We start from the raw sequence: 13,232 nt of genomic DNA, 5'->3' as shown, positions 1-13,232 counted from the left end.
AGTAGGGGCACAAATTTCATTTTAGAGACAACCAATGAAAGCCGCTTGAGGAAGCATGCGTGCTTGTCAGGCACTCCTTGTTGGAAGCGATGGCTGTCTTGTACGTGTTCAGGAGCGTTCTGTTGTTATAAAGGACTCAATACAGCATTGATAAAACAAATTAAAGCAATTAAATGAAAACTTATATATAACTAACTAAACCCATGAAGAAGAAAGACAGCCCGGTCCTGCTCCGGTTTCCTTTTACTGCTGCTTGTTGGTGTTGGCAGTCAATTGGGCTTGCTTGACCAAGTTCAATGGAGCATCCATAGTTGGCAACATGATCTCAATCAATCTAATCTTGGAGTTCTTGGCAAACTCAGCACTTTGAGTCAATTGCTCAAACTCACCTGTAGTGGAGACTCTGATGCTGTCGTACACCTTAGCACCGAAGGTTGGCAAGAGAGCCAAGTGGTCCCAGTTCTGGATATCGTTGTAACCAGCCTTTTCACCGTGGATCAATCTCTCAATGGTGTAACCATCGTTGTTCAAGACAAAGATGTATGGAGTCAAACCCCATCTGATCATAGTAGAGATCTCTTGGACGGTCAATTGCAAGGAACCATCACCGACGAACAAGATAACTCTCTTCTCCTTGTCAACTTCCTCAGCAGCTGCAACGGCACCCAAAGCAGCACCAACAGAGTAACCAATAGAACCCCACAAGACTTGGGAGATACCAGTGGTGTTGTTTGGGAATCTGGTTTGGACGATACCGAAGGCAGAGGTACCGGTTTCAGTGATGACAACATCACCTTCACGCAACCATGAGGACAACTTGGTCCAGACCCATTCTTGAGTCAATGGGGTTTGTGGAGAGTGTGGAGAGTTGATCAACTTCAAAGTTGGAACTGGAACTGGTGTGTAGTCCTTGACAAATGGCTTAATGGCCTTGGCAAGCTTTTGCAAGACAAACTTGAATTGGACACCTGGGAAGGTGGCGTTCTTGATCTTGATGTAATCAGAGTGGAATTCAACAATGTTGTTGGTCTTGTAGGAGTAAGAGAAAGAACCGGTGTTGAAATCGGACAAGATGGCACCGACAGACAAAACCAAGTCAGCAGACTCAACAGCCTCCTTGACATCTGGCTTAGACAAAGTACCGACGTAAACACCACCGAATCTTGGGTGTTGCTCATCGACACCACCCTTACCCATAGGTGTGACAAAGGCTGGGAATTGAGTAGCATCAATCAAATCCTTTGTCTCCTTCTTGACATCGTGACGAGAGGCACAGGCATCGACCAAGATGACTGGGTTCTTAGCCTTTTGAACCATCTCACAAACGGTTTGGATAACCTCATCCTCAGCTTCTGGGTCGTTTGGCTTCAAAGACAAATCAATTGGTGTGCTCAAAAGGGAGGCTGGAACCAAATCGTCAACCAAGTTAGCTGGAAGGGCAAGGTAGACTGGTCTTTGGTAGACGTAAGCGGTTCTGATACAACGGTCGATTTCAGCGGCAGCAGAGTTGATGTCCTTGATGAAAGCGGTTGTTTGGGAAATGTTTGATGACATTCTGTGGAAGACTGTGAAGTCACCGTTACCCAAAGTGTGATGCAAAAGCAATTGCTTAGCCTGGGATGAGATAGATGGGACACCAACAATGTGGAGCAAACCAACGTGCTCAGAGTAAGAACCGGCGATACCGTTCAAGGCAGACAACTCACCGACACCGAAAGTGGTGATGATAGCAGCAAGCTTCTTAATTCTGGAGTAACCATCAGCGGCGTAGGCGGCGTTCAACTCGTTGGCGTTACCAGCCCATCTCATGCCGTCAACTTCGTAGAGCTTATCCAAGAGACAAAGGTTGAAGTCACCTGGAAGACCGAAAACGGTGTTGACCTCAACTTGTTTGAGTCTCTCGAAGAGGTAACGTCCCAATGTGATTTCGCTCATGGTATCGATTGTTTTAGTTTTGTTTGTTTGTTGTGTATAACGGGTATCAATTGAAAATGATGATTCAATTGAGTTTCCTGTAATAGATGATGATGAGTTGAAACATTCCTACGCTCAGAGCAAAGTGGGAAACCCTAGCTTCTTATATATGTAAGACGACAACGGTACCAACTGACCACTCCCCCTTTCCTAAAAATTCCTTTTAGTCCTTTTGACACCATTTGACGCAGACAGCGAATACAGAGGGCACTGCTTAACAAGGCATAAACCAGTGTGTGCTACGCGTGTGTGTGTTTAACTCATTCAAATCGTGCCCGTATCGTTGCATAAGTGCATAGTTTTTAACCGCATGGTGCCATCCACATGCTTGGATAAAGTGTGCGCAGGACCGGTTTTCATGCTGCGCTCAGCTGGGCCTCCTGAAGGGAAGCTGTGCATTTGACGAATCGGGAAGCGATAGCCTTGGTGTTTGTATAGAATGGTTGCTATTCTTTGCGGAACGGAATAGAGTCGAAGCTCTGTGTGATCTATGGTGTGTGCTATAAGCGTCGATTGATGGCAAAAGTGCACAGGCATGCGGTGTGCAATGGCTTGTACGATATATCGTGAGAATTCGCACACCTGCGTTGTTTTCTAATTTCCGCCAGCGAGGCGATTGTTTCTTTTTTGCTTAGTGTCAACTGGTGATGATCCCCTGGGCTTAAGCACGTATCGAAAACGAATAACCAGGCATTGATGCGGTTGCATAGTAAAAGCGTGCGAGGCAGCAATGGGCGAACCAGAGCGAATCACGATGAGCAGGGATGTGGGAGTTAGTTCTAGACAGCCAGCTGCAGAGAGGTTTCCTGGTTTCCAGGTGCTTGATGTTCAGACCCAGGAGATGATCCGAGTCCAACTTCCGCTTCAACTGGAGCAACAGTGTGTGTCGTGCAGTATAGCACGGAGAGAGTTCACACGGGGGAGAGTTTACACGGGGAAAGAGTTTACACGGGGAAAGAGTTTACATGGATTGTAGAGGATGGTGTGTGCGTTTTCGATCATATGGTTCCAATGTGGAGGATCGGAGCTCTTTATTTTTTCTTCCTAATATTAGGTTGTGTGTTTGAGCCATGGGTGATCTGTGGTGTACAGTTGCTTTCGTATGATTGATAATCTAAATGCATCAAACAATAAGTGCGCGCGGGTACCACTTGATGATTTTCTTTTTCTCCTTTTTGATCGCTTCTGCCCATGTTTTTGCTCAGTGGCAAAGATTGAACCAGTTGAAACGGTTGAAACTTGAAACTTGAGCCTCATCTCGAGCCCCCCACGTCAACAACCGTATAGTTTTTCCGATGGCAATACACCCCACGAAATTCTATAACAGGTTCGGAGGCTCGATCCCCAAGAGTCAAGACTTGCTTACATAACCACTTACGTAACAAATTACGTAATCTATATCTGCTACCCGTCTCTGGCGTATTCTTCGTTGCGCGCGCGCAACGTTCTCTGTGTGTGTCATAGATTAAACAAAGAAATCAACAATCTCTCCATTTTGGCTTTTCATTTTGGTGACAAAGGACCCAGTTGTTAGTGGAAAACCGGAAATACAGGCACGATCGTCCAATTTCCTTTCAATTTTACAAGGCAAAGCAGCTACTTGGATTGGAGCTTGTGTGTGTGTCCTTTCTTTTTACAACTTGTGTCACTTTAAGTAAGGTGAAGATTTGGTTTTCTATAAAACCCCCCTTTCCAAGTTTAGAAGGATTACGCAAACGGGAAAAGGGCAAAAAAAGGCAAACAGCATCACAAAAACCCAGAAACCAAAACAGAATAAACAATCAAAACAAGTAAAGATAAACAGGAAATAGGCTCAGAGAAGCGGCAAGTCTTACAATTGAGATCGTCTGCATAGAATTGGAAAGAGAACACAGTGGATGAAATGAGCGACGCTGACGTTGAAGCTACAAATAGCGAACCATTACCAGAGCCAAACTTGGTGCCTGGCACAAGGAAGGAGCAACTATTAGAGTCCGGTACGTCCATTGATTTCGCCTTCTTGAAAGACCAAGTGTTACCAAAGATTGATGATGAGGAGGTACTACATTACGGAGCTTACACCTGGGAGATCAATGACTATAAGAAATTGGTTGAGGATAAAGTCCGAAGCCCTATCTTCAAAGTTGGTGATTGGGAATTTGACATATTACTTTTCCCCAAGGGGAACGCAAATAACAACATTGCGCTATACTTGGAACCGCAACCTGAGAAAAAGTTGAATGAATTGACCGGTGAAGAGGAACCTGTCGATCCAGATTGGTATGTGTGCGCACAGTTCACCTTGGTGATCTCGAATCCACGAGATGCAAAGAATTGTATTGTGAACACCTCACAACAAAGATTTGGTAAATACGCAACGGATTGGGGGTTTTCCAATTTCACAGATTTGAGAGCGTTGTACAACTCTCGCAGGGATTTGAATGGGCCGCTACTGTACGATGATAAGCTTAACATCACTGCGTTTGTTAAGATCTTGAAAGATACCACCGGTGTGCTATGGCATAACTTTCTTGATTATGATTCAAAGAAGGAAACAGGGTTTGTAGGTTTCAAGAATCAAGGTGCAACGTGCTATTTGAACTCTTTGTTACAGTCATACTTCTTTACAAAGAGCTTCAGAAAGGCAGTTTATCAAATTCCAACAGAAGGGGAGTCGCCAAATGATAGTGTCCCACTGGCATTACAAAGAATCATGTATCAGTTACAACGTTCAGATGAGGCAGTCGATACGCTAGAGCTGACCAAATCATTTGGATGGGATACTGGCGACGCATTTACACAACATGATGTTCAGGAGTTGAACAGAATCTTGATGGATAGACTCGAGGCAAGAATGAAAGGTACAGAGGTGGAAAACGTGCTCAACAAGACTTTTGTCGGTAAAATGAAGAGTTATATCAAGTGTATCAACGTTGATTACGAATCTTCAAGAATTGAAGACTTTTGGGATATCCAACTAAACGTGAAGAACTTGAAGAATTTGGAGGAATCTTTCCAAAATTATATCGAAGTTGAAGTCATGGATGGTGAAAATCAATATGCTGCTCAAGACTATGGTTTACAAGATGCAAAAAAGGGTGTGATATTCACAGAGTTCCCAAGGGTTTTACACCTTCAACTAAAAAGATTTGAATATGATTTCGACTATGATTCACTTGTGAAGATTAACGACCGTCATGAGTTTCCAGAATCCATCGATTTGAGTCCATATTTGGAGAAATCTGATGGAACCTGTATGTATGACCTACATGGTGTATTAGTTCACTCTGGTGATATCTCCACAGGTCATTATTATGCAATGATAAAACCTGGTAAGAATGATAACTGGTACAGATTTGATGATGACAGGGTCTGGAGAGTTACGAAAAGAGAGGCACTTGATGCAAACTTTGGTGTTGATTCGTTGGATCCAAATACATTGTCAAGAATGACCAAGTCTCAAATACAAAATTACCAAATTCGTCGTCATACTAGTGCGTACATGTTGGTGTATATCAAGAGATCAGAAGTCGATGACGTTTTGCAAGAAGTTACAGATAAAGACGTTCCGGATTATATTTCAACAAAGGTTGATGAAGAACTTGAAGAACTTGCACGGAAACGCAAAGAACTGGAAGAGCTTCATTTGTACATCAACGTGAACATTTACACTAACGATCTATTCAAGCGATACGAAGGGTTCGACTTGGGAGCAAACTCGAGATTCGTCCAGCCTGATTTGTACACCGACAATGATTATCCTTATACGATAAAAGCATTGAAGACAAAAAAGTTTACAGAGTTGCTCCCTGAGATTAGAGAAAAATTTGGGTTCCATCCTGATAGAATCAATTTTTGGGCAATGGCGTACAGACGTAACCAAACCTTGAGACCAGCTCATCAGATTCAGATTGATGATCTTACAGTTGAGGAATTGTTTCACGAGAAATTTTCGAAAAAACACTCCTCGATGAACATATGGATTGAACAACCGGAGATTGAACTTTTCACTACTCTTCCAGAGTCATTGCGCCAACCAATACAAGATGTTGAAGTTGGTGATGATGAAAATCTCATTGAATCCCAAAAGTTGTATCTTTTTCTGAAATATTTCGATGTTGCGAAGCAGTCATTGACAGGTGTAACTCATATGATTGTCAATGAAGATTCTACACTTGAAAGTATTGTTCCAGCCGTGAAGGCGGCTCTAAAGATTGCTGAAAATGAACAGGTTTTGTTTTTCGAAGAGATTAACCAAGGCTCAGTGGAAGAAATTAATTCATCTTCGACATTCTATAAGTCTGAACTCGGAACTGGTGATATATTGTGTGTGCAGAAAGCTGCACCTGATATTGACTTGATGTCAGACGATCCACCAGATGTTTATCCCTTCTACCGTACAGCTGATCAGTTCTACACATTTTTGGCATACAGAATTCATGTGAATATTGCTGCAATGAGGGCACCACCTGAAGATGACTATGTTGTTGTTGATGAGAATACAAAACATGACGATTTTGATATTTGGATTTCCAAGCTAGCACCGTATGATGAGTTGGCAACCAGAATTGGAAGAAAAATCGGGAAAGATCCAAATCACTTGAGAATATTTGCTAATTACAACGGCCATAGAATTCCACTACACTCACGTATGTCAGTTGGTCATGTTGTTCCTAAGGACCTTTCTCCTGATATGATGCCGCTATTTGAATATGAGATTTTGAGTGTTGCACTAAAGCAGCTCGAAAATATGACAGCAGTAAAGGTTCATTGGTTGGCTTCGGGGTACTGTCATTACAGTGACTATGAGTTCTTGATCGAGAAAGAGGTCAAAGCTGAGGACTTGATTGATAAGCTACAGGCTAAAATAGGATTCCCAGAACAGGACAAAGCCAATGTTTTGATGTGGACCAACATCGATAACAGGTTTGGTCGTGTTATCTTCCCTAACAATTCATTTGACGTTTTCGAAAGTGGTGACCTATTATTCGCTGCTATCTTACCCGATGAGAAGAGAGTATTGGAGGAGAGATACTTTAATGATGATGGGGCTGAATTAATTGACGATGAGGATGAACAACCTCCAAGACTTGCTGCAGTCTTGCAGTTTTACAAACGACCAAGTAATTTACATGGAATCTCCTTCATGTTTGAGCTATTGCCTGGTGAGCCTCTTTCTCAAACTAAGGAACGACTACAGAAGAAGATGGGATTAGGACAGAAGGAGTTCTCCAAGGCTCAACTGTGTCTATGGGCAATGTCTACAAGAGATCCCGTATACATTAGCGACGATAATCTGATTCTATACGACGAGATTGCTGACGAAGAGTATTTATGCATTGATTTACCGGATCGTACAAGCCGTATGGGCGGTCACCAAGGAGGTGGAATCTCAATCAGATAAACTTGTTATACAGTTATACTACATGCCAGGTTAAGAACAAAGAAAAAACACACACATATACCAGTAAACCAATGAGCAAATGGCACACAAATGATTTTTTTTTCCTTTCTTTGAGATGTAAATATGGAATATATCATGTAGACGTATGGGCAGTGAATCACAGCTCTGTAGAAGTTCTCTGACTTGCTTCCCATCTTTGTTTTCTCAACTGTGTGCTACTTAGCTTATTGACGAACCCATCGTCTTCTTCACCACCGATGACATTGATGATGTGGACTTTCAACTCGCTAAATCCCCTTTCGAGCCTGGTCTTGTTGATAAACTCTGCACCTTTTATGGTCTCCCTACTTACTATTAGGGAATCAATGTCGGCAATTGTACCAGTTGGACCGCAAACGTCACGAATAGGAACAGGATCAACATTCAAGTTTGGTTTAATACGACGTACGAATTTGGTGATTACTTTAACCCTTTCGTCATAGCTCTGAAGTAGCTCAGGGTACTTCTTGTTCTTCAACAATTCGTGGTCAGTCACTCCAATGATGAGCTTAGTCTTAGTGACAAAGGCTGCTGCTGTAAGCAACATCTTGTGCCCGTCATGGAAGTGGTCAAATGTGCCACCAACGGCACTTGTTTCATGTATGGACTCCTGACTTTGATCCTTATCATCCTTAACGGGATGGAGCTCTGTAGAGGACTTCTGAACGTTCAAAACCTTCAGAGAATCCTTCTTGTCGTATACCCACGCACCATACGTCTCATCAGACGTATCTACAATACACAATTCCCAGTCCTGTGGAGACTCCAGATAGTGATTGTTGAATAGTACAGTGACATTGACATCTGGTTTCTTTAGTCTTTGGAGAATCTCAGTGCTTAACGTATAGGCGAGTGCCAGAGTTGCGTCCAATGTGTTCAAATGTGTTATTTTGTCAGTGATTAGAATGTCCAAAGCACCATCTCGCGTGATATTCTCCACTGCTTCTTCAATCAAAGTGTTATAAGACAGCACAGAGTGGGTATCTGATACCAAAACAACGACAGAATGATTCATGCTGCGTGTTCTGTGTGTATATGTTGCTTTTGAATATGGGTTGTCACTGTGGCTTGGAGTGTTGATTTTGTTTCCCTTTGCATTTCGGGTTCTAACGCAGCCGGGGAAAAAGTTTTGAGAGATGGCATTGAAACAACAGCCTTTGAGGTTAGCGAATATATCCACAAAATGGCACCGGGTCCATCAGAGGGTGCGAAGGCCGAGTATGAGAGGCTTAAGGCACTGAGTGACAATGGTACTTACGTTCCAAGGGTGAAATTACGTGCGTTGATGGAGCAGATCAACGGTGGTGAAGGATCAGTTGAGCTGCAGAGGATGCGATGGGACACGTTGAAGAAGGAGATCAATGGATTGGTGAACAAAGTGAACGTTTCCAACATTAGGAGTATCGTTGTTGAGCTGTTCAAGCTGAATCTCCACAGAGGGATGGGCCTGCTGGTGCGCACGCTTATGAAGGCACAGAACCAGGCACCTACGTTTACGCCGGTATACGCTTCTCTTGTTGCGATTCTGAACTCAAAGATCCCAGAAATTGGGAAGCTACTGGTGTCAAGGCTGGTGTTACAGTTCAGGAAGGCATTCAAGAGAAATGTCAGTGTCCTGTCGATATCTTCAACGACGTTTCTGGCCCATCTGTGCAACCAACAGGTTTGCCATGAAATTATAGTACTGGAGATCATGCGTTTGCTGCTTCTACATCCTACGGATGACTCTATCGACATCTGCTGTTCTATGTTGAAACAGTGTGGCTTGTTTCTACAGGAGATGAGCTCCAACGCAGTTATGGGGATATATGAGCAACTGAGGGTGATATTGCAAGAGGGTAAGATCCAGAAACGTACGCAGTTTCTCATTGAAATTTCATTTCAAATAAGGAGAGATGGATACAAGGATCACCCTGTGGTCCCAGAGGGGCTCGACCTGGTTGATGAGGAAGACCTAGTGACTCACGAAATAAGGCTCGATGATAAATTGAAAGCACACGATAACCTCAATGTCTTTGCCATGGATGAGCATTACGACGAGAACGAGGAGAAGTACAACCAACTACGCCATGAGATACTCGGAAGTGACGATGAAGAGGAGGAAGAAGAAGTTGAGGGTGAAGATGTAGACGAGCATGAACAATTGGAGAATGAGTACGACGGCGAACATGAAGTTGAGTCACATGATGAACAACCTTCCTCTACAAGCACACCCCAGACCGTGATTAAAGATATGACAGAGACAAATCTGACCAACTTCCGTAAAACTATTTACCTCACGTTGAAGGGCTCCATGTCTGCAGACGAGGCAGTTCACAAGATTCTCAAACTTCGAGTGAAAACGGAGGAGGAAGTCCGAGTTGTTGAAGTCATCGTACAGGGGTGCTCTCAAGAACGCACATACACGAAGTACTATGGATCAGTTGGTGAAAAGCTCAGTGGTCAATCTTCTTCATGGGCTGATGCGTTTAACCAGGTCTTCAAGGAGACCTATGAGACGATACACAGGCTGGAACCGAACCAGCTGAGAAACGTTTCCAAGTTCTGGGGCCATATGTTGTCATCAGATGCACTGGGATGGGAGTCGTTAGAATGCATCAAACTCACAGAGTCTGATACTTCAAGCGCAGGGAGAATATTCTTGAAGTTCCTCTTCCAGGAACTTGTTGAGGAATTGGGGATTCCACATCTCAAAGAGAGACTCACTGAGGATTTCATTGCACCGTACATTGAAGGCATATTCCCACACGAAGATTCTCAACATCTGCAGTTCTCGATCAATTACTTCACAGCAATTGGTTTAGGTATTCTGACGGATGATATGAGGGATGCGTTGGATGCTATAAAAAGGAAGAGAATTGAAGAACGTGGGAGAAGCCTGTCGAGATCTGGAACACCATCCAGATCACCATCCTATAGTCGAACCCCTTCTCCGTACTCCAGAACACCATCCAGGTCGCCTGTACGTGGACGCAGTGATAGGCGCCGTGAAGGAGGATTCAATGACCGTTCAAAGTCTCCCTCACGCTCACCAGCCTCAGCGAGAGCAGGCTATGTTGGTAGGTCAAGATCTCCAAACAGCCATAGAGGGCAAAGTCCAGCCATCAGTGGTGGTGATTACAGGGATAGTGTGAGATACAGAAGCGGCGCACTGAACGATCAGGAGGAGGAATTCAAGAAGAGTAACTTTTACTCACGTCAGACTACAAGGCAACAGCACGCAAGACATCGTGATTACCATTAATCCACGAGACAACTTACAAACTCATTACATGTTGTAGTAGAACAGTAATATGTCATAATGAAATTGGTATATAAAAACATAGCGACAGCTTGTTAGAGAATAGAAGTAAAAACATTCGGTAGAGATGATTGTGGGTCTATACCATGAATGTTGATCACGTCAATAGAGTAGAAGAGTAAAGTAATATAAAAAAAGTTTCAGAAATTGGGTATCAAAGTAGTGACAATTTGATCAGGCTTAGTAAATACCCCAGTACTTCTCACAGTTTTGAGCACCATCAGCCTTCCACAAATCATCGAAGGCGGTGAACAAAATAGCAGAAGAACCACAAGAGGCCTTGATAGAAGAGATAGCACTCTTTTGAGCCTCTGGGGAAGCAATAGCCTTACCGTAAGTGTCACCCTTGTGTGGCCAGCCGGTCTCGGTGACCAAGACGTTCTTGTTACCACCACAAGCGGACCAGACTCTTTGGATTTGCAACAACAACCACTCACCAGAATCAGCAGCGACGGTGTTGTAGTCAAAGTAAGCATGAGCGTTAATGGCAATGTAGTCAGAGATGTCACACAAACCTGGGTTGTTAATGGTAGCAACGTGGGTGTCGACAGAGACAACTGGGCCAGTGTAACCGGCAGCAGTCAAAGCAGATCTACCAGTGGAGACGTAGGAAGCAACTTGGGAAACAGTAGCAGAACCACCGTTGACAAGCTCGTTACCGATGGAGACGGTGTAAACATCGTCCCAAGAACCGTAGGAGCTGATAGCAGAAGCCATTTGAGAGATACCAGCCTCAATTTGATCCATGAAGTAGATACCCAGGAAAAGCTTTTGACCGGAAGCCTTAGCTTGCAAAACGTTCTCAACTTGGTTACAGTCAACACCGTACAATCTAATAAGACTGTAGGAAGAGAGCTCAGCAAGGTCAGACTTGACTTCAGAAAGTGACTTACAAGCACCAGAAGAGGTGTATGGAGAGTAAGTAATACCCTTGGCACCGGCAGCGAAGCTGGAAGAGTCATCATCTGGAAGAGAACCATCTCCGGTGGAAGAAGCAGTGGCTTGAGAGGTGGAGGAGGTGGCCACAGTTGAAGCAGTGGTGTGAGTAGAAGCATCAGCAACTGGAGCCTGGAGTGTGTAGGCAGACTCAGTAGCAGTGGTAGCTGCGGCGTTAGAAACGACAGACTCCAAAAGAACGGTGGTGGACTCACCACTGACTTCTTGAGGAGCACCAGCGGTAACGTAGACAACTTCGGTCTCAGTGACGACAACAACACCACGCTTGTGTTGGTTGTGTTGATGGGCTGGCAAGGCAGTAACAGAGCCGATCAAGGAAGCAGCAACAGCAGCTGTCTTAATCAAAGAAGAGAACAACATTGCTTTAAACGGAGAATAAAGAGTGTAAAAAGTTTGCTGAAACACGTAAACAAGACTGTCAAAGGAGTGATAAAAGAGGGACTTCTTTCGTTGTCTTAAAGAATGAACTAAGGTTGGATAATAACGAAAGTGGTTTGAAGTCGTTTAACTCTCTGTGTAAAGGAAGGAACAGTGAGTAAAAAGTTTTCTGATTTCAAGGGATTGAAAGTGAACAGGTGAAAAGGAAAGAAAGGGAAATGTCAAGTGGTGAAGAAGGGAAAAAATATGAGTCGCCTTGAAACGCAATTTGGGAATTTACAACAACTTTGAGAATTTTTCTTTAGAGTTTCCTTGGTATGTACTGTAGAACGCCGTACACAGACTAGGTCGCTGCAGCAACAAGCACGAAAAAGTTTTGAAAAAAAGTCCCAGATCGGATCTCTCATGCAATATTTGAGAACACTACAACCGCGACTGGGACTTGAAATCTCGAGATAATTGACAGCTCACCGAAGTTGAGTCGTATATGAGAACTAAGTATCATTACTATACGATCCGTCAACAATACCCACTAGGGCCATTCTCCACGTTGAATAACGACTGGCATAACAGTGGGCAAACTGTATGCATTGGTATTGTACTGGAGATGAAATCGCTTGTGGGTGCTGAGTCGTCCAAGTACCGAATTCTTGTTCCGGTACCTCCATCATTTTGGCCGTGCAGCGTATAGAGTTAGTGTTTAAATGTTGTTGTGCTACGTAGCTTGCGGCCGGTGATAGAGTTCAATTGTTTCTGGGTGTACTGGGAGACTTGGTATTATATGACTTCAAGGTGTACATAAATAAATTATGAGGGCAATCAGGGTGTTTGGTATATAATCAGCCACAGATATCTGGTGTCATTCCAATAGGGATTAGCTGTTCAGTATCGACGACGAAGGTCATTTGTTGTTCGACCTGTTGGGCCTAATGGAGCCCAATGAGCTTTTCAGCAGATGTCCAGGTCTTTGGGGAATTAGCTCTACAGAATGTAGACCTAATAACTCATAGTCTTGGCCGCACAACCCTTTTCCCTATTGGTTTTTTCCCATGAGAGAATTCAGGAAAGTGGAAGGTGGATAACTTGTACAAAGTACGAGGTTTCAACTGATACCTAATACGTAGATGTTTTATGTTCTAGAACCAATATGTACAACCTCTTACAAGGCACTGTTTAGCTTGGCTTCGGCTTGATTTTAAC

At 43.6% G+C, this 13,232-nt stretch overlaps 5 protein-coding genes across 5 annotated transcripts; 2 read left to right on the top strand and 3 right to left on the bottom strand.

The window, feature by feature from the left end:
• Positions 1–243: 243 nt before the first annotated feature.
• CYBJADRAFT_173684 (alpha-keto acid decarboxylase family protein) lies at positions 244–1,935 on the bottom strand (the record flags this gene model as incomplete). The annotated part of the gene is made up of 1 exon (XM_020216496.1): positions 244–1,935. The coding sequence occupies one exon, from the start codon at positions 1,933–1,935 to the stop codon at positions 244–246; it is 1,692 nt and encodes a 563-aa protein (XP_020069716.1).
• A 1,754-nt stretch (positions 1,936–3,689) lies between these two features.
• On the top strand, positions 3,690–7,518 carry UBP15 (ubiquitin-specific protease UBP15). Its single transcript, XM_020213377.1, has one exon. The coding sequence runs from the start codon at positions 3,857–3,859 to the stop codon at positions 7,355–7,357; it is 3,501 nt and encodes a 1,166-aa protein (XP_020069715.1). The 5' UTR covers positions 3,690–3,856; the 3' UTR covers positions 7,358–7,518.
• A 38-nt stretch (positions 7,519–7,556) lies between these two features.
• On the bottom strand, positions 7,557–8,192 carry CAB4 (putative pantetheine-phosphate adenylyltransferase; the record flags this gene model as incomplete). The annotated part of the gene is made up of 1 exon (XM_020213177.1): positions 7,557–8,192. A coding segment is annotated over exon 1 (387 nt), but the record flags the coding sequence as incomplete, so codon positions are not given.
• Positions 8,193–8,561: 369 nt separating this feature from the next.
• On the top strand, positions 8,562–10,669 carry CWC22 (U2-type spliceosomal complex subunit CWC22). Its single transcript, XM_020215271.1, has one exon. The coding sequence runs from the start codon at positions 8,580–8,582 to the stop codon at positions 10,638–10,640; it is 2,061 nt and encodes a 686-aa protein (XP_020069713.1). The 5' UTR covers positions 8,562–8,579; the 3' UTR covers positions 10,641–10,669.
• Positions 10,670–10,698: 29 nt separating this feature from the next.
• SCW4 (putative family 17 glucosidase) lies at positions 10,699–12,289 on the bottom strand. Its single transcript, XM_020215270.1, has one exon. It carries the CDS (start codon positions 12,012–12,014, stop codon positions 10,878–10,880), a length of 1,137 nt encoding a protein of 378 aa, XP_020069712.1. The 5' UTR covers positions 12,015–12,289; the 3' UTR covers positions 10,699–10,877.
• Between the last annotated feature and the right edge of the window lie 943 nt (positions 12,290–13,232).

This window comes from Cyberlindnera jadinii (genome assembly GCF_001661405.1).
Source record: "Cyberlindnera jadinii NRRL Y-1542 unplaced genomic scaffold CYBJAscaffold_9, whole genome shotgun sequence".
Classification (NCBI taxonomy): domain Eukaryota; kingdom Fungi; phylum Ascomycota; class Saccharomycetes; order Phaffomycetales; family Wickerhamomycetaceae; genus Williopsis; species Williopsis jadinii.
This window is presented reverse-complemented; position numbering and strand designations above follow the sequence as displayed.

Coding starts and splice junctions, on each gene's coding strand:
- UBP15 (XM_020213377.1), top strand. CDS start 3,857: ATGAGCGACGCTGACGTTGAAGCTACAAATAGCGAACCATTACCAGAG.
- CWC22 (XM_020215271.1), top strand. CDS start 8,580: ATGGCACCGGGTCCATCAGAGGGTGCGAAGGCCGAGTATGAGAGGCTT.
- SCW4 (XM_020215270.1), bottom strand. CDS start 12,014: ATGTTGTTCTCTTCTTTGATTAAGACAGCTGCTGTTGCTGCTTCCTTG.